This window comes from Camelus bactrianus, chromosome 21, assembly GCF_048773025.1.
Source record: "Camelus bactrianus isolate YW-2024 breed Bactrian camel chromosome 21, ASM4877302v1, whole genome shotgun sequence".
NCBI lineage: Eukaryota > Metazoa > Chordata > Mammalia > Artiodactyla > Camelidae > Camelus > Camelus bactrianus.
In genome coordinates, this window is record NC_133559.1 from 12,662,698 (window position 1) to 12,687,895 (window position 25,198).

The 25,198-nt window shown below is 50.4% G+C and overlaps 1 protein-coding gene across 4 annotated transcripts in view; it reads right to left on the minus strand.

Moving 5' to 3' along the window:
- Positions 1 to 497: 497 nt before the first annotated feature.
- Positions 498 to 25,198, minus strand: part of OLFML2B (olfactomedin like 2B) — a 36,453-nt gene continuing 11,752 nt past the window's right edge. Inside the window, exons 4-8 of one of the 4 annotated variants that reach the window (XM_045515833.2) lie at positions 19,200 to 19,376; positions 13,185 to 13,416; positions 10,835 to 11,368; positions 2,104 to 2,280; positions 498 to 1,587 (exon numbers count right to left, since the gene is read on the minus strand). In XM_045515833.2, coding sequence (XP_045371789.1) covers positions 986 to 1,587; positions 2,104 to 2,280; positions 10,835 to 11,368; positions 13,185 to 13,416; positions 19,200 to 19,376 — 1,722 coding nt within the window. In that variant the 3' untranslated portion in view covers positions 498 to 985. Of the gene's footprint in view, positions 1,588 to 2,103; positions 2,281 to 10,834; positions 11,372 to 13,184; positions 13,417 to 19,199; positions 19,377 to 25,198 lie in introns of all 4 variants that reach the window. The other 3 variants (XM_010953761.3, XM_010953760.3, XM_010953762.3) reach the window with 3 other exon arrangements.

The window sequence follows — 25,198 nt, forward strand, 5'->3', positions numbered from 1 at the left end:
GGGGAAGCAGGAAAGGAGGGCTGGCTGAAAGTGAGTGTTCAGGACGAGGCAGAGGAGAGGATTGTAGGGAGGAGAGAGATTGATTGATTGACTGATTGATTGAAAGCTTCTTAAGAAGTACACAGTCAAGGTCACACTCACTCAGCTTCCTGTTTTCAGCAGTGCCGACCACCAGCCACGTGGAGGACAACTGAGGAATGAACAGGCTCCTACATCTTGGGTAATGACCAGAAAAGAGCCAAACAGAGCAAGGAAGCTGGTGTGACGGTGGAAGAGACAGGAAGGGATCAATGCCACAAAATTAAAGCAAGCACAGGGGTCAGCTCATTCCGAATACCCTCCAAGGAACCCCCTAATCAGGAGGGGAGATGCTGTCCCTGGGAGCAGCTCAGCGTGAGGACGATTCTATGGAACACAGGCCACGTCTCCTTCTGGCGGAGGGATCCAACCCCACCAGACATCAGTGCTAAACAAAAACGCATTTTGCGGGAGAGGGGTGATTTTAAATTTCTTCTTTATTTAAAAAAGAGCATTTTTCTGATTTAAAAAAAAAAAAAAAAAACTTCTCCAATACATAAACATTTTTTTCCCGCCCCTTAGCACTTCTTTCTTGCCTCCTTGACTCCTGCTCCTGGTGCCGTTGGACCTGCAAAACCCTGATGAAGAAACCTTCTCAGATAGAGATCCGGGAGCTGGAGGGGGTTGAGGGTTTGAAGGAAGGTGGTTACTGGTCAAAAGGAGAAGTTCATTTGCACAAAAATATAAACCATGGAGGATGAGACCAGCACATACACGTGTGGATTGATCTACAATCCAGATAAAAAAAAAAAATAGACCCAAATTGTCATTTAGCACTTGCAATATTATACAAAATAATATATATATTTTTAAACAACACATACCCATCTACACATACACACACACACAAAAACACACACAAGGTGCCAGTAGCCCCTCTGCACTTCTGCTTGTGGGGACAGGGGTGTCAGTAGGCAAAGATGACATGGTAGGTGACCTGGTGGCCATTGTCCCAGGCATAGAGCAGGCGGTCCTTGGGGTTGTAGTCTATCTGGGTGGTGTAGGAATACTCATTCTCAAACAGCAGCCTGGGGACGATCTGCGTGTTAGTGTGGGTGTCAAAGGCGTAGGAGATGTTGGCGTTGCGCTGGTTGTAGCTGTCCACAGCATACAGCACCCCGCAGATGACGAAGCAGTTGCCGTAGAAGTTCCGCCGGAGCCCCGTGCGCCATGTGGTCTCCTTCTGTGTGCTCAGGTCCACGGCATTGAGCTTGCTAAGGACGATGACCTCCTGACTGAAGCCCTCGTCGTCCAGGGCTGGGTAGATGAGCCACAGGCCATTCTCATCCACCGCAAAGTCCACATCCGAGTGGCCCTGCCACCGCCAGGGCGTGGACTCCTCGTAGGCCACGTCGTGGAGCATGGCCCAGGCAGCCACGTAGCGCTGCTTCAGGTCGTACTTGATGATGTTGCGGGTGAAGGCCCGGTTGTAGTAGAAGGCGCCATTGTACACCACATGGCCCGTGCCAATCCAGCTGTAGGGGAGCTTGTAGGAATTGCTCCAGCGGCCTGCGGGCGGTGAGAGGGCAGGAGGCTTCAGGGCAATGGTCAGAGACAACCTGCCAGGCAGGGAGGGGGCAGCCCAGCGTGATGGGATGTGCAAACCCCTTGAGGGTCTGGAGACCTGGGTTTGTGGCCTGGCTCTGCCACTTTCTAGTTCTGTATAGCTAATCAGTTAACCTTTCTGAGCCTCAGCATCCTCATCTGTCATTTAGAAGTAATTCCCACTCCCCTCAAAGAGCTGTTTCAAGGATCCAGAGCGCTAACACACGTGAGCATGGTCTGTAAACTCAAGGACCATGGGAAAGACTACTGTCTCCTGGACCAGACTCCAGGCTGTCTCCTGTCCCAGGGGCTGGGAAGGAGGGGCAGGGCTGAGAGATGAGAGAGCAGAGAATGTAAAGGAAAGTGGAAGAAGCTGTTGTCCTTCTTGTCCACTGTCTTCACCCTACGCGATCTGGCCATGATTAAACCGGAGGACAGTGAGGAAGGAAGAACCCCCTGAATCGAACCCATATCACGTACCTTGTTTGAAGTTCTCCAGGTTCCGGAACTCCACCAGGGTGTTGCCATAGTAATAATTGGTTACGTAAATCCGCTCATCCTTGGCCAGGGGGTCCTTCATCCAGGCCCCTTCATTCCGCCCATATGTGTTCTGCGTAATCGGCCCGGTGATTGTGGACAGGGTGTCCTTGCACCTTCCTGATGAAGAAGAGGTAGACGGAAGGGTTGAGATGATGGAAGGATGCCCTGCCCCTAAAACCCTTGCTGGCTCCCCGAACTAGAATCCAAAATCCTCGGTGGGCTTCCGCAGCCCTGTATAACCAACCTGACACCAGGCATTTGCTCAGCATCATCCTCTGCTAGTCCTCTCATCCATCCTATATTTTACTCCTACAAAGCCATCAACTGTCATCATCCTGGGCTACCTTCATGCCATCGTGCTTTGCTCCTGTTGTCCTCTTACTTCTCAATCCTACAAATCATCCCTCAAGGATCTAAGTTCCAATGTCCTTTTCAGACACCACATCCTCCTTTGAAAACCCATTCCATTCTACTGGATCCCATCCTGCTCCCACAGTACTGTGAATGTACCTCTATTACAGGACCTACCATCTTCACTCAGTGATGCTTCTGCATCTCTCTCCTGCCTCCATGCCCACCCCCACCCGAGGGAGCAGAGTCTGGCTTTCCTCTTTGTGTCCTCAGTCCTCAGAATACACAGTGTCTGGCAGGTCACAGGCCCTGAGCAGATGTTCTGAAACTTGGATATATACACAGTAGCATGAGAAATGTGACCAGAGGAGAGGACTCCGGGGGTGTGACCAGGAACAGGGAGCCCCACCAGCCACTGAGCTGCCCAGAGGGTCTTGGCCCAGGCCACCAGCCCTGACTGTGTAGTGGATGTCATGTCCCTGAGGGCCACCTGCCAGGTTCCAGAGAGCTGTCCTCAAGCCTATGTCCCTATCACTATTGTGGATGCCAGGGCCCCCTTCTGGGGAACTGGAGGGGTTGGGGACCAAGTTCCCTCATAAGGAGCTTACTCTGGCTGTAGGATCCTCCTTCAAAGGGCAAGTCTGCTTTAATGGGACAGGAACTCACCAATGTCCTTCTGAGTGGACAGGAGAGGCCCTCAAGGACACTAGAACCATGCTGGATTTTAAACCAAGTCAAAAGCCTGCCTGAGTGCTTAATAGGCAGTATTAACATTGAACATGGCTATGAATGATACTAAAATCTCATGTGACTACTGAAAGCACATGCTCTTTCTGTCCCCACAGTAGCCGGTTATGGAGGAGATGGGAAGAGGGCAGTGGAGGGGGCAGTGGGAGGAGCAGATGAATCCAGCCCTCACAACTTCCCCCTACTCCTCCCGGCAGCTGAGAGCAGCAGAACACCCCCCACCTGCCATCAAAACTGGCACCCAGATGGGCAAGAGCACTGTGTGTCCTGGGTCCCTGACATTCACAGGGGACCCAGAGAACGAGGGCCGATAGTTCAGATTCAAGGTTCTCTAAACTCCAGGCCACCCCATCTCCAAACTGTTCCAACCTGTTTCATCTGTTCTGCTTCCCCATTAGTGGTCTGAGCTGGCAGGACAGGGCAGGCACTGTGCCCTTGGCCCTGGGCCAGGGGAAGCCAGGCGGCTGAAAGTAGGATGAACACTGTTTCCCAGGCAGGCCCCACAGTTGGGTGCAATTGGCAGGATTCAGGCATCTCTGTGTGGGGTTTATTAGGTTCTGGTCTGATGGAGAGGTGGGGGGGAGTCAGTCTCTGTAAGACAAACAACAGAGCCTACCAGCCAAAGCCTCATTCCCCACAACTGAGCTCGTCTGCTCAAGACAATAAAATAGAAGGCTCCGGCTGAGCCCGGGCTACAGAGGTCTGATGGAAAATGTCCCATTCCCTGGCCCTGAGTGGGGCCCTTGCTGCCAGTGGACAAGCTGTGCTTCCTTTGCACTGAGGTGAGCCCTAGTGTGCCATCCTTGGGGGGGCATTTTTATGTGCCCCTTTCCCCCAGAAAAGCCCAGCAAGGACACTGACTCCCTTTGTGGGAGGCAGCCCCCAGCCCATGACCAGGACCCTACAAATTGGCTGTGTGAGGTGAAGGGTTTCTTTCAGGGGGCCACCATGGCAATGCCACCTCTCTGCCCAGACATGGGAACTGCGGATGAGCTCCTGGAAGCAGGACTTATCTGTGTTTCCATGTACTGGGTTGCCCCAGGCAGCCCCCAGATCCTTACAGGGTCCTGTCTCAACACTGAGGCTATGCAATGACAGGGCCTTAATGTGGGGCTACAGTATGTGCCCCGGGTTTGCAGCCAGAAGCCTGGCATTGGTCTTGGCCCTGCTACTGACTCTGAAGTCTGTATTGTCTCTAAAATGTCTGAGTTTTAATTTCTTCCACAGTATAACAAGTATAATACATGCCCTATCTCCTTCACAAGAGTGCTTGGAGAATCCACTCTGATGATGACGTGGTAGGCTGAGTAATTGCTCCCAAAGATATCCAGGTCCTAATCCCTGGAATCTATGAATATGACTTTATATGGCAAAGGAGCCTTTATAGATGTGCTTACATCAAAGATCTTGAGATGGGAGACTATCCTGGATTATTCAGGTGAGTCCTCATCACAATGACAAGTGTCCTCATAACAGGGAGGCAGAGGGAGATTTGACCACAGAAGAGAAGGCAATGTGATGATGGAAGCAAAGATCAGAGTGATGATACCACAAGCCAAGGCATGTTGGCAGCCACCTGAAGCTAGAAAAGGCAAGAGATGGACTATCCGTTGGAGCCTCCAGAAGGAAACAGTCCTCTGACACCTTGGTTTTCACCCTGTAAGCCTCATTTCAGCCTTCTTGCCTCCAGAGCTGTTAGGGAATAGATTTCTGTTGTGTAAGCCTTAAGTTTATTGTAATTTGTTACAGGAGGCACAGGTGACTAATAGAGATAGAGTCAGCTTCTGGAGTCTTTGTTTTTGGAGGAAGAGGGGAGTCCCAGCTTGCAGCCTCAAAGCCCTGATACCCAGGACCTCAGGACGTATCTCCACGTGCCCTCAGACAGAGCAAACGCTGGTGGCACGGGGCAGGGGGGTGTGGAGGGTGGCGGTCAAGCACAGGCAGGTACGGTGGGACTGATACGTGCAGTTTAAGAGCATGTGAAGATAGGTTCAAGGGAGAAGTTCAGCAAACCATGAGGCCCAGACGCATCACCACCGTCTGAGACTCTGAGGCAGTTCAGATGCTCCCACCCTTGGCAGCAAACTGTCAGCAAACTCCTTTTCAGGGGTAATGAGAGAAAGGAGGGAGACAGTTCAAAGGCGATGCAGACAGAAGTCAGTGCTGTCTGCAATTCATCTGAGAAGTTTTCCCCCGAGCGTGGTCTTGGGGGACAATCCCTGGGCTGTCTCTACATATTAACTCATTTAATCATTTACAGTCCTGGGAGATAGCCAGCCCTGTGTCAAAGGTCCCCAGGGTCTGAAAAGTAGGGGCTCTTCCTCTCAGCATGTAAACCTGCTCAAATCTTGCCACCTAACAAAAATAAATCAGCACACAGGTGGCTCCCCCACCCTCTGGGGCTCTCAGGTCATGGGGCAGGCTCCCCTGCACGGGGCGGGGAGCTCACACACCCCACAGCCCCTCACCTGACTGCTGCCTTAGATGCTTACACACTGCCCGCCAGGGGGGGTTCTCTGCTCCTTTCGTTCTTGTCAAGCCTGTCTCTTCTCTGAACCTGGGTACCACCCCCAGACCCCACCTACCCACCTACCTCCTTGCTCAGGGGGCTTTCACACCCCTCTCCCAGTCTCCACCCACCTCCCTGGTCATACTGTCTTTGGCTGGCCCTCTTTTCTGCCCACCTTTCAAATGGTACCCCTTACAGCCCCACTTTTAGTCTCATCTCCTCATGTCCTTCCTGCGTCCCCTGGGCAAACTCAGCTCTCGCTGAGACTCTCAGCCAGAGTTTATTTCTGAGCACCGGACAGCCAGCTGCCTACTAGACAATTCTCTGGTTCCTCCCAGTTCCTCAGATTTAATGGATTAAAAATGGAATTCACTTATTTCAGTTCACAGTCCATTCCTCCTGTACTTCCTGTCCTGGAGAAAGACACAGCACATCATTACCCAAGCCAGGAAACCTGGGCCTCCCTGATGGCCCCCTCCTCCACTCACACGCCCGTTGGTCACCATTTCCCACATCTGCACCTCTCTGCCCTTCCCCTCCACCTCAGTGGCTTGGTTGAAACCTCATGGCCTCTTGCCTGGATCATTCCAATTACACCAGTGGTCCCTCTAGCTCATCTCTGCCTCCTTCTGACCTATCACCCCACCAGTAGTCCTGAGCCACTTTTCTGCTTAAATCCTTAAGTCACCATCACCAACCACCACATGAAGCCCTAAGTTCTACCCTAGCACCTCAGCCCCTTCTGCATTTGCCATTACTTCTTGCCACCTCCCCTCCTGCAGAGTTCTCAGACTCAAATGCCTTCAGGGGCCAAGCGGGGACTGAGAGGAGTGAAGCAGGCTGAGTGTGAGATAAGAAGCAGCAACAGAGACTGGTGGCTGGGAAGAGCAGCTGATCCGAAGACATTTGAATTTAAGGCTGTCAAGAAATTTGAGGATGACTTTGGCCCTCAGGTTGCCAGCTTTGAGATCTCCTTCCATCCCTAACTGCTTGTATTCCCCATGGGTGCCCTGCCCAGGGCTGGCTTCGCGGGCACGTGACCTGTGCAATCACACAGGGCCCTCATTCAGAAGAGCCCACCCTTGGTTTAATGCTCTGCTGTCACCATCTTGAAATTCTTAATAATTTTATCTTCAATTTTTGTTTTGTAAGAGACTCAAAGTGAAGACAAGGCAAGTGTGTTGTCTCTACAATTGAGTAAATGACGCCTGACAGCCCCAGAGGCCACACATGCTGTTCGAACCAGAACTTGCTACGAACACGGAAAGAAGGCGGTGGTGTTCTAAGAAACAAGAATAACCAAGCAACCCTATCATTTCTTTCTTACTTGTGTTACTTCCTTGTCTTCGCCAACAACTCACGCTGAAAATGGTGCTGAAGAGGGAAAGACCGCGCAACTCACAGTTCCTTTTCTTTTTAGCCTTCCTTACTTAGCAAGCCCCAGGGGTGCTTGTAAAATGTGCACATACCACGAAGTGACACAGCAACAGACGAGTTAGTTTTGTGCAGTGTTTCCTCTGTTCTACTGAGAACAAAATACATACGAATGTAGGAACTATGAAATACGAATCGTGTCACTTTGGTGGAATCCACATATGAGTTAAGTGACCCTACATTTGCAATTACAACTGGCAGTGCACAGTATCAACATGAAAGACAAAATTCCTGCCGATTATTTACATTTTTAATGTTTCTTTGCTTACGGTGGCATGAAATAGCAAAGAAAAAACACCAAATGAAAGCGGAAGACCGCAGAAGAAAGGAAACAGCTTTATACTCACTACCTTAAGTGGCACTTTTCTCCTGCTTTTTGAACGAGGGGCCTACATTTTCATTTTGCACTGGGCTCCACAAACTACGCAGTCGGCCCTGACCAAACTGGTTCACTTCTGGTCCTTCTGTCAGCTGTGGTCCTTCTCACTGCAGTGCCTCCTTCCTTCCTGGTCAGTCTTCCCTCTCTATCTCTCTTAGAATTAAGTCCCGACTTCTCACTCCCTTCATCATCTGGCCCCTGTTCCTTAGGACTCCCAGTTTGTGCCAGGACGAGGGGGCCTTCTTCAGTCCCCCCACCCAACCCCGGCTCAGGCTGTCAGCTCTGCCCTGGTGCCCGCCCTTGGAGATGGAGCTCCACACTCAGAACTGACCACAGGGCCATGCACCTGGCCGCTGGCAGGCCTGGCCACTTCAGTCACCTGCACCCCCCCACGGTGACCTCTCTGTGGGAGTGACCACAGCTCGCGCACCCTCACAGCCAGCATGGCATAGGGCTGAATGACCCTTTAACCCTGTAGAGAGGCGTAGACTTTCTTCCTTCTCTGTTTACAAGGAGCGTCTCCATTTTATATTCTTGTCTCTAGGGCCAGTGGCCCTGGTGCTCTGACTGGAGTTCCCAGTGGTTCCAGGGGGCTGGTGAGGTGGGCAAGGACTGAGAGCAGAGTGTGCCTGAGGAGCTGGGGGCCGGGGAAGCTGCCTGACAAATGACTCAGGGCGGCCGACTATGACGATTCTTGGCCCTGAGTCTGGGTGCCATCGGGGGTCAGGCCAGCCTGGCCCCTGCCTCCGTCAGCACCACCTTCCTCAGGCCACCTCAGACCAGGCCCGCTGACATGCAGCGGAGTGGCCGGCCACGCCTTGGGCACTGCTAAGGTCGTCTGCTTTTTGGGGAGACAGGCTTCAGCTGATCAAGCTTCCTAGGTTCAACCACGAGGCAGGCCTTCGGGTATTGCTGTCCCTGTGACTGTCCTCATGACTGCTCCTCCCTGCCCCTGGCTCCAACCAACCTCTTCTACAACACTCAGCAGGAGGTGCAGTCCTTAGCATCTGGAACTCCGCAGAGCCGTGGCCACGTGGCACAAGCATTCCCTTCCTCTGAGGTAGCCTGAGCAGACCTCTCCAAGCCGCTGAGCGTGGTGACCGGCCCCTTCCCCGCCCTTCCCTTTGTGAGCCCTGGCAACCCCCACTGACAGCGTCTTTCCTCCTGTCTTAGAGCTAGCGTGCTTTGTCCAAAAGTTAATTCTAATTTGCTCGTTTTTGGAGTTTTTCTGAGCATTTTACAATTCCCCAGAGGAAAATGATGGACATTTTAGGGCATCACAAAACCAAGTTTGGAAACAAGGGATAGGATGTTCCTTTTAAAAGCAGCCCCATTTAAAACCACTCAAATAGCTCAAAGTCAAAATGGCCAGGCTCATTAAACAGCAAACAACCTTTCATAGGCAGCAAATCAGCGGCCTGGGTTGGTTTCATACAAATGATTCTTATTTAACTGATGACTACATGTAGGGCATCATGGTCTTGCTTGGCTAGGCTCAGACCATCGGGAAGTCTGCAGAGGTTTCAGAAAAGAAATACTATCCACACTAACAGCAGCCTGAGAGAAGCACTTGACAGTGGTAAATGATTAAAAGTGATTCTTGAAAAAACTTGCCAAGACTCCACATTGCCTGAATAGCTGCCTTCTCTGTGCCACCCTCTCTTTTCATCCCTTGGTATTTGAAGAAACGTGACAGTTGTGTCCCCGTCCCCATGTTTTTTTCTGCAGTAGACACAAGAGGCAAGAACTCCAGCTCTTCTGAAAAATCCTACAGGCCAGGCTTTAAGTAGAAGCTTACATCCTCTGTGACGACATCATTCTGGTTGAACAGAATACTGAAAAACAAGAGTAAATGTATCCCCGTCTCCAGCTCCTACTGCCAGGCAAGTGTCTGCTGGGACACAGGTTTCTCCTCTCTGGGCATCAGCATCTCAGTCAGGCTGATGGACAGGGGTGGAGTCCTAAGAACCCAGGAAAGGTGCTTGTCAGGAGTTAAGCCTGAAAAGCCCACTGGTGGCGACACCCAGGGGAGGCTGGTGGGGAGAGGCTTCGGGTGCTGGGAGCCAGGCTGGAGGTGGGCTGTGGAGACAGTGGAGAACGCCACTGCTGGCTAGGTAGTCTCCAAGGGAAGACGAGTCTCATCACTGAGGGTGTACAAGCGGTGTGCATGTACCTGTGGCCTACTCCATGATTTGTATAGAAGAGAAGTGGCTAGAAGCCACTTACAACACAAAACCATAGAATATAATGGAGGAAACAGTCCTTAGCAAATTTTTAATTTCCGAGGTCTCCGGAAGGGTGGGGATTTGGCCCAGGTCAGAGATCAGGCTATAACCAGGGGTTTGGCTCCTGGCAGGTGGTCCCTCCACTGCCCGTCTCTGGCAGTAGCTGGCACCTTATTCCGAGGAGGGATCGCAAACGAGGTTGCCAGGGGAGTGGAAAGTGGGAAGAAGAGGAAGACAGGTATGAGGGAGACCGTGTCTTCTGTCAAATCCAGTACACTTTTCAACAAGTATTTTGATGAAACTATTTTCAATAGTGTTAATTTTCAATTACCATCGGTGGTGACTTAATGAATATTCCCTTTAGTTTCTTTGGAAGAGATGCCTGTAGCCAGCTCCCATTTCTTTCTGGTTGTCTTTCCCCCACACTCTAATGTCTCACTGTCCTCAGAGTCATCTTGTGGCTATGGAGCCCCCAGGCACAGAACAGGGCTGCATTCTCTGTGCTTCTGGAACATACCCTGCTCCTTTAAGCCCAATAGTCAGAAGGCTTCTCTTCTCTGCTTAGAAAACTCCCGTTCAGCCTTCAAAACCCAGCCCAAAGGCTACCTCCTTAGAAAAGCTTCCCCAGCCTTCCTAGCAGCCAGGTCAAGCTTCTGCTCCCTCTTCCATTTCTCTGTTTCTCTACTCCTCTGTTACAGCATTTATCACATGATGCTGTAATGTTTCCATGCTCTCTAAGGCCAGGGTTCTGAGATTGTTCCCTGGGGCCCACTGCACTGGTTGTTCCCTTGTTCCCATTCTTCTGTTATTCTGGGATTCTTCCCCAACACCCGCCCCAATAAAAATCCCTTGTTATTTCACAGCCTGGTAAACGTACTGCAGAAAACTTAACTTAGTCATCACCAAATAACCAAATACCCAGTATCCATCACAAAGCCTAGTATACCAACACTTGGCAAATGTTTGTATTTCTAGGCTCAGCCTTTCACCCGAGCAGAGGATCCAAGCCAGGTAGAATGAACTCACCTATGACATTCCGGATGTCATCTTCTTCCTCGGGGCTCAGGGTAGGGCTGGCGTGGGCTGTGCCCTGTCCAGCAGTAGCATCTTTCCCTGGTGAGTCTGTCCTGACTGTGGGGGGAGGGACTGGGGCCGTGTGCGGAGCTTCCACAAATGCATCCCCAGGAGCCACTGATGGAGGAGCTGAGGCGGGAGGTTGCTGGGTGGCTGTGTGGGCCACGGTGGTGGCTGGTACCTGAGTGAAAGGTTGAAGGACTGCCTCCCGTGTGGGATCTGGCAACACTGAGGTGGTTTGTAATGGTGTTGAGAATTGTTCAACTGAGGCAGAGAGGGTAGGGTCAGGGAGGCCGGGAGCTGCGGTTGAGGCCTCTGGCCGTCCGGAAGGCTGGGCTGTGGTCTGAGTGCCAGCATCAGTTGTCACAGCTGCACGCTGACGGGTGGCTACTGGCCTCTGGGTGGCACTGGTCAGCAGGTCGTTGTGTCTCAGAAGCTGATCTTCAATCAGCAAATCCACTCCGTGTTCACCACTGAAAAACTCGTCTTCTGGGAAACAAACAAAGGTGCATTTGTGACTTAGGGAGAGGAACCAGGAGCATTTGGATGGGGCAGATTAATGAGGGTTTCCTTCCTCAACGTGATGCCTTGATTTAGAGATGGAGCCCGGCTGGGGTTTAGAAAAAGGCAAAAAGGAGCACAGATGGAAGCATTTCTTGGAGGATCTCTCTGAATAGACTGCCACTATCCTCCACATGGGACCCAGGGGCCACCAGGAGGATGCACAGCCAAAGGCTACGAAACCTGGGAGGCAGCTAGTCCTCCATCCATTCATTCAGCAGCTATCTATGGAGCATGTACAACGACAGTGAGCAAAACAAAGATTCTGCCCTCAGGGAGCTTCTGTCTAGTGCAGAGACACTGAGTAATAAACAGATTGTACACTTGAAGGTGCTATAGGAGAAATCTAGTAGGGTGAGGAGGGTCCAGAGAGCAAGAAGGGAAGGGAAACTTGCAGTAATGGATAAAGTGGTCAGGATGGGACTTGGTGGGATGGAGAGATGAACAGAGGCTTGAAGGAGTGAGGGGGGTCAGCCAAGCAGCTGTCAGGGGGAATAGTTTTCCGGGGGGGGGGATAGCAGCAGCTCAAAGGTCCTGGGGCCAGAACATGTCTGCTGAGGCTGAGGAGCAGTGAGGTGGACAGTGTGGACAAAACAGAGGGTGTGAGGAGAGAGTAACAAGAGGTGAGGCCAGAGAGAGCACAGGAGCTAGGTCATGTGAGGCTTGGCCGCTGTGTTTGGACTTCAGTTTTTATTCTAAGTGAAATAGGGGAGTTGGCAGGGTTTCGAGCAGAGAAGGAATATCCGGAGTGGCAGGGGGTGGGGGGAGAGGGGGCAGAGATTTCTTAGAGAAGACACAAAGAGGTCTAACCACAAAAGAAATAACTGATAAATTGGATTTTATCTGCTTGTCAAAACACCATTAAGGAACTGAAACTGCAAGCCATGGGCACGGAGAAAATATTTGCAATAAATATGCCTGACAGAAAAAGTTGTTCCAGAATAAAAACCCCACAAATCAATAATTTAAAAAGACAACAAACAGTTTAAAATGGGCAAAATGATTATGGCGGTGACTGGGCGAACATAATGTAAGGAGGCAGAGACAGAGCAGGGAGATGAGTCAGGCGGGTGCTGAGCTGGACCTGATGGGAGGAGCTGGCACTGGCTCTGGTTGAGCGCGGAGAGTTGGGGGGAGGGGGGTTCCTGGCGTGCTGGGCAGGGAAACAAGGGAGAAAAGGTATGGGCAGGTGTCTGGGAGGGAAACAGGAAGAAGGAGTATTAGGGAAAGAAGATAAAGATGAGAGGAAAGGGAGCATCTATTTTCTGTGCAAAGGTAAGAGGGATAGAGATCAAAGGGGAGGTGCTGAGTCTCAGTCAGGAAGCCCAGGGCTCCTGGAGAAGGAATGGGCAGGCGAGAGAAGCCAACTGTGTGTCTCTGAGGGAGTCATTCCCCTCCACGCCTCAGTGTCCTCATCGGCAAATGGGGAGGACTGGACTGGAGGGCACTGAAGTCCCTTCTGGCTCAGCCATGCTCTGCCATGTGATCGTCTGCCAGCCCAGAGAAGGCAAGCAACTTGCCTCAGGCCACTCAGCAAGTTGTGAGGAAAGGCAGCAAGTACTCTGGGTAATTTGTAACTGCAGGAAATTCTCAGATGACTCAACTGGCTCTGCGGGGCCACAGGAGTAACCAGACCGCAGGAGGGGGGTTTGGCTCATGGGAAGTGAACCCCCACAGGGTCCAAAGGGTGACTCCCTCCCTGTTCTGCCTCTGAGGGGCGGCCCTGCTGACCCCAACTCACTTTGCTCTTCGATGTCGTTCTCCTCCTCAGGGTCCTTGGCTTTGTAGTAGGTGATGCCCCGAATGACAGTGGGCTTGGAGGCCGGCCGGCCCCTCAGGTGGACCTGCCTCTGCAGGGGCCGCTGTGGCTTCACCACCTCAGGTGGAGCCAGCGGCCGTGTCTGCAGGAGTTCGATGGAGTTGATTTGCTGGGACACAGTCTCTTCCTGCAGAAACCGCTCCTCATACTGCTCCTCAGAGGGAACACAAGGGAAGGTCAGGCCGCTGGTCAGAGAGGCCGTGGTCAGGTGGAGGCAGTGCTGGAACCAGGGCCATACTAAGAACAGCGGTTAGTCCTAAAGCAGTTTCTAAGAGCCAGGCACAGTTCTACGTGCCTTGCGTACGGTAACTAATTTAATCTTCTCATCAGCCCCGTGAAGTAGGAGCCATTTTTAATCATTCCCATTTACAGATTAGGCAGCCGAGACACAGAGAGGTTATGTAAATTGCCCAAGGTCCCACAGCAGGTAAATGGTAGAGGCAGGATTTGAACCCAGACCATCTGGCTCCAGAATGTCTCTAAACTCCATGCTAAAGTTCTCAGAGGGTGCGGTTGTCCTCCCAGCTCTGGCCTGGGGATGCTGGGAGACTCACACCTGGTATTGGCTGTTTCTAGTGAGGCCCATGTGGCTGGGATAGGAAGGCTGAGGACCACGATGCACACCTCAGGATGAAGCATGATTGCTTTGACATCTGCTACTAGAATGAATTGCCCCAAACCCTCCCTAATGCAGCCAGAATTAAGTCCAAAGTCCTTGGCCTGACATTGGGAACTCAAACTGACTTGACCCAGCTCAGTCAGCACTCTCTCTTGCTCCACCCTCCGCCCCTATGCCCTCAGTATTCCAGGTACTTTAACTTCCGAGCCTCTAGGCTCTCCTGAGATGCTAGGACTTTGTTCAGACTGTTTTCTGTCTAGAAGGCCATTCTCTTTCCTCCACAAAGCTACTTAATGAAATCTACTTATTTCTCAAGGCCTGGCTAAAAATTTCTGGACCCCAAGGAAATATCCCCAGACTATCTCATTTCCTTCCCAATCTTCACTTTGCCCTTTGTGGCAGAGACTTCTAAGTGACTACCCAAATCCCCTGTCTCCTTGTTCCTGACTTAATGAGAAAGTGATTTTGTGGGAGTGGTCATGGGACTAAGTTCTGACCAGTGAGATATAAGTAGAAGTAGGTGGGAAGAGCTTTTGGAAAAGTTCCTTAGAAAAGGGGGCTGACTCAGCTGGAAGGAATTTTTTGTACTCTTCCTCATTTCTATGGCCAAGAAAATGTGGACAGGATGGCTGAAGCTGAGCAGCCATCTTGTGACCATGAGGGGATTTTGAGGATTGACATCAGTAATGACACCTTATAGCTAACTATACCAGCCCTGGACCAAATGCCTTCAGAGATCTTCTGAATGAAAGAACAACAAACCCCTCTATTGTTAAGCACTATATTCGAGTCTCTTACTCAAAGCTGAACATAACTCCTAGTGCTTACAAGTCTGTACTTCTATGATAGCACCTCTCCCAGCCTGCCTTCCACAGGTATTATTTAAGAATGTTGTCTCTGTAGATTGTGAGCAACTGGAAGAGTAGAGACCACCTCTTGCTCATCTTTGATTCTCCTGGGTGGAAGCTCCTTAATATTTCTTAAATTGAACCTTTGAATCATACAATATCCCAAGGAACTGCCTACATTTGTGACTGGCACTAGGATTTTTGTCCAGTTAAATGAGGCCTTAAAGTAGGTAGCCCATGAACTGGACATCTTGATGGAACCACAAAAAGGCCTCTGTGATAGTTCTGGTCACACAGAAGGACCACCCTGTCCTCCAAGCTGCCACCCAGGGATTGACCTCTTGTGTACACAGTGTGACAGGGTCTCTTGGTCCTGCCATGGTTCATCTAGTCATGTCCCTCACCCAGGGTCACAATAAGCCATGTTTGAAAGCAAAGAACCTTGGGTGCAGGGCCTGGGAGGTGGCTGTGCTCAAAATCAGAGCTACCTGACAGGGGTCCAGCCCCTGAGGGGCAGTGGCCCCTTAGTGAAGCATGCAGGGACCTAATGGGGTGTGGCTCAGCCCTGCTCTCATGGGGACTCCAATGGCTGAATAACGAAGGGGCTGCTACCCATAGTCACCTAAGCCATGAGAGCTCCATTCTTACCAGGAGGAGGTAGGAGGGCCCCTTTAAATCTTTGGTGAAATCCGCCCAGAGAGCAGAGCTCACTTGGAAACAAAACCTCTGTCCCTAGAGGCTCAGTGCCCTGAGGGGCAGAGCAGGACCTTCGGGCTCACTGAACATTCGCTGGCAGGGATCCAACTATCATGGCCAACTTTCTCACTTTGCACGGGAAGCAGCAAATCAGGCTCTTGTTGTGAACTTTAAAATCTGGCCTGGAGAAAAGTCGGAGTCCTCATTCCCAACCACACCCCAAGCCTGTACTGGTTTTCCCATGACAAGAGAGTTTATCCAGATAGCACAACAGACATGGCAGTTCCTACATGTGTGTTCCTCACTCTCCAGCGCACAGCAGTGACTGGCTCCTGGATGACAGGGGACACTTTTTTTGCCAGCATCCCCTGGCTGAGGCCAGAGAGCCGCCCAGAAGAAACAGTAGATTTGTGCCCTGGGCAGCCCCCTGTCCTGCTGCCTGCCCCGCCTCACTTCCCATTTCTTGCCGGCGACGTGACCTCAACTAGCGGTGCAGGGAATACCTGGCTGGCGGTGATGGCATTTTACCAGGTACCTATTATGGTCCGATGTGTCCCTTTATATTATTTTTAAGCCTTAAAACAATGGGACAAGGTAAATATTGTTGTCCACATTTTACAGATGAGGAAAGAGAGGCTCAGAGACAATTAGCAATTTTGGTGACAGCCAATCAATTAAGTGGCTGAGAGGGGGCACTTATTAAGTCATATGGCCATTAAATAGGCTCAGGGCTGCCTACATTCAAAGCCTGTGCTCTACCTTATATGAAAGCTGCATTGTCCTCAGCTGTGATCACGGGACTAACTCATTTGCGATCCAAAAACTCATCAACATCCCCAAGTCCTCGGGGCCATGGTCTGGCTCGCACCCAGCAGACATGGGGATCCCTCATTTCCCATAGGAAAGAGCTGCCCCAGAGGCTGACAAGAGGCCCCAGCCCTTGACTCAGACCCTGCGGGCCATCTAATTGCTGGACCCTGGTTTCCCTCTGCATTGCAAAAGCAAGTTGTCATTTCTTCGTGGCAAACCCCAGGAACTGTCTTTAATTCCAGGCTCTCAGGGACGAGCGGGAAGTACAGTTTTCCTTCTCCCAGCCAAGGAGATGGAGCAAGACCATGGACAGCCTCTGCCAGAGAACATATAATTTCCTTGGATTCACTGGCGACAGGCTGCACTAGGCGTCAGAGATCCCCCCACCCTGCTCCCCCCAACACCAACCAAGCTTTGATTTCCTCTCTGTTAAACTGTTGTATGACTTCAACTCCCAGTGTCCTGATGTTCCCAATTCTACCCTGCCCTCTCCACTCCCACCCAGCCCCCAGAGCCCCTTGCCAGTCCTCCAGGCAAGGACCTTCTTGAAGAGAAACCTCCAACAAAGTGCCACTGACCACCTGATGAACGCCGACATCATCTTCCATCACCCTTGTTGAAGACCTCCCTTCCTGCCTCTCTAGCCATGTTCTATAAGGACGTCTTCCTTCATCACTCTTGGGCGCCTTGTGCCCCCCTTGCTTCCTGGTGCTGTGTGCTAGCTTTGTTCCTGCAGTGCACTCTCCCCTCTCTTGCACGCAGTTCCAGCTCTTAGAACCCTGAAAGTCACAACCAAACCCAGACACCGCACACACCCCCTTTTCAACACGGGGTTCACTACAGAGACAGACGGATGAAAAGGGAGAGGAAGATCCTAGCCTTGCCCCCTTTCCCACTTCCCCCTTTCCAGTCCTGCCCTGGCCCTAGATCTGCCCCCACCACTCTGGCTGGGGTGGATTGTGCTAACTTCAGCAGTGTGTGCAAGGGGATTTCAGGAGGGAGAAGAGCTTTGCTGAGCAAGGAGAAAAAGCGTTTGGTGTGTTTGATTTGGTTTGCTGTTTGCCCTCAGGAAATCTGAGCTGGGTTCCTGAACATACCACATAATGTGTCATCGAGACAACAGATGGAATTCTCAAGCTCAGCCGACTGGGAAATTGGAAGCCAGAGAGGGCAGGGAGTGTCTGATTCCGCTGGGCAGCTGGGCCGGCAGGGGATGCCGTTTGGGCTGCGATAGTTGCCGCGGCACCCCAGGTGTGATGCGCGGGTGCCTCCAACTTCCCTTCCAGCCCAAATGTCCTCTGGCTCTTTGGTTTATGAGCTCAGACCTGCTCAGGGATGTCCCACCAAGCAGACTAAACACAGGCTTAGTAGCTGGCATGTTGGGGACACCCAAAAATGAGAATAAAAATAATTTTTGAAGCAATATGATATTTCTAAATAACCATCAAAGCAGTCATCATGGGCTAAGCCAGAGAATTATTGGCTTTCCTTGTACTTATTTTCCGGTTTGGAATTGGTTTTATTTTGAGTTACAAGTTGGGCAGGGTGTAGGCACCATACTCCCTTCAGGGCTTCTTGCCTCCAGAGTTCTAATCTGCCTGCTATCCTGCCTTCAGAACACACGTGCCTGGGGTTCCTGAAACCCACAGCTGCCACCTACCTGGCACCAGTTTGGTGAGTTTCTCTACCTAAGAGTGCCAAGCCCACATACCTAGTCTTACTTCCTCTCTTATCCAAGTTCTCAATGACCCAGGCAACAGAGGCCTTCGCAGCAATGCTTCCCAGCCCTTTTTCACATCACAGCACAAACAGGAACAGCTCAGGGGCCCTGACTGTCCCTCTCCCAGGCCCTGCTCTGCCCACACCCTGCCTTCCTGCCCCAGGCTGGGGGTCCCTCAGTGGTTCACCTGGAATCCACACTCCGCCATCCACCACCGACAACCGGCCCAGTAAGAGTAAGCAAGGCCCCCCTTAACAGCTGCTATTCTGTAGTTGCCAGGGACCCCTCTTACAATACTTTATCCAGACCTGCCTTGCAAAAATATTCACAATCTTCAAGTCCTGCTACCAAAATTTACCTGTTTCCTCTTCCACTTTTGGGGGTTAGCTCCCAAATTAATGCCTGCCTTTCAGGCATCAACTTAGGAGATAACCCAACACATTAAATAATAACACATGTAACCATTAGCACATAAACATAACCTAGTAACCAGAGCCAAAAGAAACAGGTATCAAATGGGGAGGTATTTTTAAGCAAACAGGTCCTTTGGCATCACTTCAAATCACATTAGACAGTGTTTCATTTCATGCACAGGTGACTTTGTGCTCAGGATACAAGTGAGTGGGAAGAGATAAAGTTTCAAGACGCCCCCAGCCACCACTTCCTGGCTGAGTAAGGGAGACCGTGAGCATCCCTGGATCTGTTTCTCCATCTGCAAAGTGAGGATATTGATCTCTACCCCAGGCTGTCTTCCAGAGTGATGGTGAAGACCACATGGTGTAGTGATGAAAGTACATGGTGTTATCACAAAGTACCTCTTACATAGGAAGGACCATATCGCTTACTGTTTCCAAACCGGGACAGTTTTGAGAGTGAAAGAAGGAGCTATTCATAATTATGCCAGGACAGCAGGAGTGAAACAGGATGGACCCAGACAAGCTACCTAACTTATAAATACAAGGGATGCTTGAAAAGGCAGCATGGACTATAATAAAGAATGGGGACTGGGACTCAGGAAACCCAGATTTGAGTCCTGGCTTCAACATTTACTCGCTGACCCTCTCTGGGCTTCAGTGTTAAGGTACAATGGGGTCAACCCCTGCCCCATCAGACCTATAAAACTGTTGTGTAGATGAAATGAGACCATGCCCGTGGAAGGACCAAAGCCTGAAAACTCCATGCACATGTGAGGTGCAGGTGGCACACTTTCTGTGGTCAGGGTCCCCTGGAGGCTGGGGCTGTACCTCAGGGTGGGTGTAGGCTGCTGCTGCGTCCCTCTGCAGCGCAGCGCGGATGTCTGGCATGCTGTCGAGGACATTATCCGAGCAGTTCTCTTTGCTTTGTTTGTTCATCTCTGTTCGAATTTCTTCCATGTCCTCTTTGATTAGCTCATTTTCCTTGGTGAGGTTTTTAGAAACTTCCTGAGAAGAGAGAAAATTTTAAAAAGAGGATTTTTTGAAAGTGCTTGAAAGACAAGCAGGAGGGAGCTGGCAACCATGTTCTGCTCAGAACACAGAGACGCTACAGACTGAGAAATCAGCTGGAAGCAATTGGGGACCTAGAGTGTGTCCAGCCCTGTGCTGAGGACTGGTGCTCGGTCCCAGGCAGCATTTCCAGGGCAGCTTGGCTCTGGAATGTCCACTGCTGGAAATACTTCCCAAGACCACCACAGCTTTCCTAATAATAACACTGCCATGTCCCCAGGATACTGGAACACCTGCTATTTTTCCATCCTTTGTACACAGTATGCCCTTATCCAATGATGAGTAACACTACAAAAAAAATTCCACTTGCTTGCACCCTTACACATGTGAACCAGTGGCTCAATTAATGAAAGAAGGATTTCCTAAGCAATTTTAAAAGAGGTGGCCAAAGAAATCTACGTAATCTGCTTTTCTAATGAGCACAAACTATTCCCCAGCACTTCTTTTACTCTTTTCTTATGTAAGTTGAAATATAGTTGATTTATAATATTGTGTTAGTTTTGGGTGTACAGCATAGTGATTCAGTTATATATATATATATATTTTTCAGATTATTTCCCTAGGTTATTACAAGATACTGAATATCGTTCCTTGTGCTATACAGTAAATCCCTGTTGCTTATCTACTTTATGTATAGAAGTTTGTTTCTGTTAATCCAACTCCTAATTTATACTCCCCCTTTCCCCTTGGGTAACTGTAAGTTTATTTTCTATGTCTGTGAGTTGGTTTCTGTTTTGTATATAGATTCCTTTGTATTATTTTTTAGATTCCACATATAAGTGATTTCATGTAATAATTGTCTTTCTCTGTCTGACTTATGCCATTTAGTATAATATTCTCTAGATTCATTCAAGTTGCTGTAAATGGCAATGTTTCATTCTTTTTTATGGCTTACCAGCTTTTAAAATCATCATTTACATAGGAAGTTGATAGACTGGCTTTAAACTTTCCTATCCACCCACAAAAAGTTTCCCTAAATGACCCCTACTTGGCGAATTAGCCATATTCCAGATGTAGTTCATACTGAGAAGAACCAAAGCTTCACTTCAGTCAACCAACACCGGTGAGTACCTCCTGTGTCTAGGGTACAGTGTGGCAGCCAGAAAGCCTCTAATTCCCCTGGGGTCCTTGTCCTGGGATGGGGCGGGGGTGGTATGAGGACAACTGTAATAAGGGACAGAGGGTCCTCACTGCAGGAGGAAGATGACCAACCATGTCAGCTTCTGTAAGTAACAAATGTGGGTTCAAAGGAGGGAGGGAGTGGGCAATAGGCACCAGGGACAGAGAAGTGAAGCTGAATGGGATTTGAATCATGGACAGCTGTCAGCAGACTCAGAGGTCTCCTTTCTCCTCTAAGTTATTTTTAGAGACATTTACTGCACCGAGATCTAACATTCTCCAGCTTTGGCCCCCATTCTAAGGTTTCCATGAGCATCTGAATTTTTAAATGTGATGTTCTCCTTTGGGCCTTGTTTATGAGGGTGATAGAGGAAGCAACCATGTCAAAACAGAGGATGAATTTGCTTTCCATCTTTCTTTGACAGCCAGACACGGTAAGTGCAAAAGCTCAGACGGTGCCCAGGCACAGTCTGCAGCCTGGTAAGCTGCTGCTAATGTCCTAGAGGGAGGCCACGGTGGCTCAGATCTAGGGAGTGCATAAGGCAGATGGTGACACCCAGACACTGTGGCTCCAGTGGGTCTACATGGGCTGCCCAGAGGAGCCCACGAGGTGCTTGTTAAAACTAACCAGGCTGCAGACCACTGGTCATGCCACTCTTATGGCATTTCAGAGCACGCCAGTTTTGAGCACTGGAAAGGCTCAAAGTGTTCTGTGGGGCTTAGGCCAAGCCAACCTCTCTAGATTGCACAGAATTAACTGTGACAGCTAAAGCCCATGGGACAGAGGTCTTCCTGGGTGTGTGGTCATTGCTGATAAGTGTACAGGGTCAGTCAAGGGCAGTGGTTTAGATCGTGGATTCTGAAGGAAGTGGTCTGGTTCACATCGAAATGCTGCTATTGCTAGATTTGTGATCTTAGGCAAATTACTTAAACTCCCTGTGCATCAGTGTGCCCATGTGTGAAATGGGGAGAACACTAGCACTTTCCCTCTGGGTTGTTACGAGGATTAAATGAGTTAATATGTGTGGAAGTGCATGGGACATACTAAGTAGTTGTAATTTTTCCTAGAATGTCATAGCTGGAGTGGACCCCAGAACTCAAGCCTAACCCTTCATTTCATAAATGAGGAGACTGATGCCCAAGGTAAGGATGTGATCTACCCCAGATCATTTTAAAAAGTGGCAGAACTGAATCCAGTGCCCAGCTTCCTGACTCTTGCTTTTCAGTTCACTTGCTGGATCACTAAGAACACTGGGAGACATTAACAGACGATTGGCTTAAGAAGATATGGTGTATACATACAATGGAATATTACTCAGCCACAAAAAAGAATGAAATATTGCCATTTGCAGCAACATGGATGAACTTAGAGAATATTACACGTAGTAAAGTAAGTCAGACAGAAAACAATACTATAAGCTATCACTTCTATGTGGAATCTAAAACGTAATACAAATGAATCTATATACAAAACAGAAACCGACTCACAGACATAGAAAACAAATTTAAGGTTACCCAAAGCAGAGGGAGGGAGGGGCAAATTAGGAGTATGGGATTAACAGATACAAACTATATGTATAAAATAACATAAGCAACAAGGAATATAAAGCACAGGGAATTATATTCAATATCTTGTAATAACCTATAATGGAATATAATCAGAAAAAAATTATTGAATCACTATGCTGTACACCTGAAACTAACACAATATTGTAAATCAACTATACTTCTATTTAAAAAAGAAGAAAAAAAAGAACACCAGGAGAGGTTCCTGGCACTCAGCTAGCTCTCAAGCAGCACTGAGCACATCACAGATGCCAATGAATACATCAGTTTGGTCTCAGGATATACAATAGGATATGCATATACAGAGAAATATAGAAGTGTTGGACTCCCATAAATCCTTGCTGCTCAAAACGGCCGTCAGCATAGGCATCACTTGGGAGCTTGTTAGAAATGCAGAAGCTCGGGCCTCCCCCAGACCTGCTGAATCAGAAGCTGCATTTTATCAAGATCCCCCAGGCAATGTGCATACACATGAAAGTTTGAGAAGCACTGTCTTAAATGTTGGAAGCTTAAGGTATAGCTGTTAGCAAGGGGGCCCAAATGTGTGAGAGAGGCTGTTTTACAGGAACCAGGTTCTTTCTGGGGCCTTAGTGGGATTCAAGCATGTCTGTACATCCATGAGCACCTGCTCAGAGCAGAGCCTGTGCATCGTCCCCTGTAGCTCCCACGTCCTGGGACTTATAGTGAAGCCCCAGCGGGTTCAGGGGCTCGATGTGTTACTGCCTCATGGGTTCGGCTCTGGGCTCTGAGGGTAAACCAGACCTGCAAGGATCCTACTCCAATGAAGACCACCCTCATTGAGGGGAAGTAAGCAATAAACAAGAAATAAACAAGAAAGCATCATCTAGTGAAACCTGCTGTGTAGAAAGCAAGTCAGGGTGATACAACAGATGCAGGTTCTGACTCATTAGCAAGGTCGATAACATGTCTGTAAGGTGGGGATTGAGGTATGTCCACATCTACTGTCCAGCTGTGGCCCTAGGACCCCATTTTGGGTGGACCCAATGGCTTGGCCTAAGTAGCCTTTTACTAAAACAAGATCCCACCCAATTCCTTGACACCTTGGAAGAGTCAGCATTGGCCCTGGCACTCACTATGAGGCGAAAGGGCAATGCCACAGATTTGGCCCCTGTCCCCTAGATCTTGGGTTTTCTAGGCCCCTGGAAGGCCCCCCTTTCATTGATTTATAAATGTCCAATACTCTTTCTAGTTTTAGTGAGGAGTCATTATTCTGGGTTTCCACAGAGGAGGATTTGAGGCAGACCTGGCCCTGAGAACTCAGAGGAGCAATATTCTTTATTCCCCTCAAGGGAACAGCAAAGCCCACCAGCCTCCTGAATAAACACCAGGCTGGCGGTGGCATCACCCCATCGGCCTGCCAGGCCAAGCCAGCTGGTATCCCCCAGGGTGGCAGGAGCAGCAGCCCCTCCCTGGCCACCCTTCCCACTCAGCCACCTCCACCCCAGGGGTGCTGGCCTTGCAGGGCTCCCCACTCTTCCCTGGGGCTCTGCCTTCTTCATACCAAGGGACTTTTGTGGGGGTACATCTCAGGAGGCACTGGGGATGCCACCCACACAGGATACTGTTGATCCTGCCTTGGCTGAAGAGTGAACCCCATGACCTCATGCCTCTGGCTCTTCCCCTCTGAGACAGTTGCAACCATGACATTTATGGTGTGTGCAACTTGGCTTGTGCGCAGAACTGGCAAGGGGGTGGAGGAGGCAGGAAGGATGCCTATCTAGCAGGGGTGAGCACGCCACGTGGGCCCTGCCAAGGATGCTGATGCTGTGAGGAGGGAAAGGAGGAGGGAAGAAGAGCAGGTAGATAGAGGGCTGGCACAGAAAGCAGAACACAGCCAGACATGGCAGTTAAAGATCTGGGAATTGTGCGTGGGTCCTTGGGTTAGGCAGAGCCAGGGAACTGAGAGGGATTCACAGAACAAGTGCCAGGGGCTGGAGACATGCAGTTGGGCATTGGAGGGTGCCTGCTGAGAGCAAGCCTGCGTTGCCAGATGGGGACGGGTGTCCTGTGCTGACCACAGCCAGATGCACAGATGCCCAAGGGGAGGAAGAATGCAAACTAGGCAGGTCCCCAGCAAAGGGGAACTGGATGTAGGTGGAGTTGAGGGTAAAGCTGGCAGTCAGCAATGGGTAGCACTGTTGGTCAGAGTACAGCTGTTAACGAGTTGTGGAGGGCCAGCACAACCAGGTCTGCAGACTGGTGCCATCGGCATGGGCTGTTCCATGGGTACACACTGTGTCCTGACCTTGCCCAGCTGTTGGACAAGTGTGTGCGTGCCTGGGTGAAACCATGGAGCAGCTTAAGCCAAAAGGGCGGACCTGAGGGAAAGATGACCAGCCTGCAAAGCTCTTATAAGCTTGTTGTGGTCTTGTTTTCCAGACCAGAAACAGGTGTAGGGGTGCGGTGGGGAAGGTGCTGGCTCTGCAGATCAGGTATGAAACCCACACCACAGTCACCGTCTGGTTTTATGGAACCACATAAGGCAAGTGACGGGACCTCTCCAGGCCCCAGATGGAGGAGGAAGGAATGGCGATACCTCCCTCACCAGGCTTGGTATGGAAAATGAAAGAAGGGCTGCATGTGGCACGGTGCCAGGCACAAAACAGGGCTTGACACATAACCAAAGCTGGAGTGGGACAGACCCTTGGGATCTCAGTAGCAAATACACAGGTGGAAAGGGGAGGGGAGCTCAGGTTTGGCGTGGCTGGGACAGGGAGGAAGGTGAGGACCCAAGGCTGGTGTGTTGTAGAGAGACACACCAGACACCTGTAGGAGGGGACTAAGCAAGACCACAGCTGGGCCAAAGTGTAGCCCCATGTCATGCAGCAGGGGTGTGCCCCCGCATCCAAGAGGCCACCAGACCCCTAGCAGTAGATGGCTGGATGTGCACAGGGCGCAGATGCAGATGGCAAGCCTGAGGGCAGAGGGAGCAGGGTTCCCTGTGGAAGGGAAGTGAGATAGCGTGAGGGTAACTGGACCTGGTGGGAGGGCTTGGAGTCCTCATCCGCTCACCCTGTCCCTCCCCTCTCGGATCCCTCCAGGACAAGACGAGG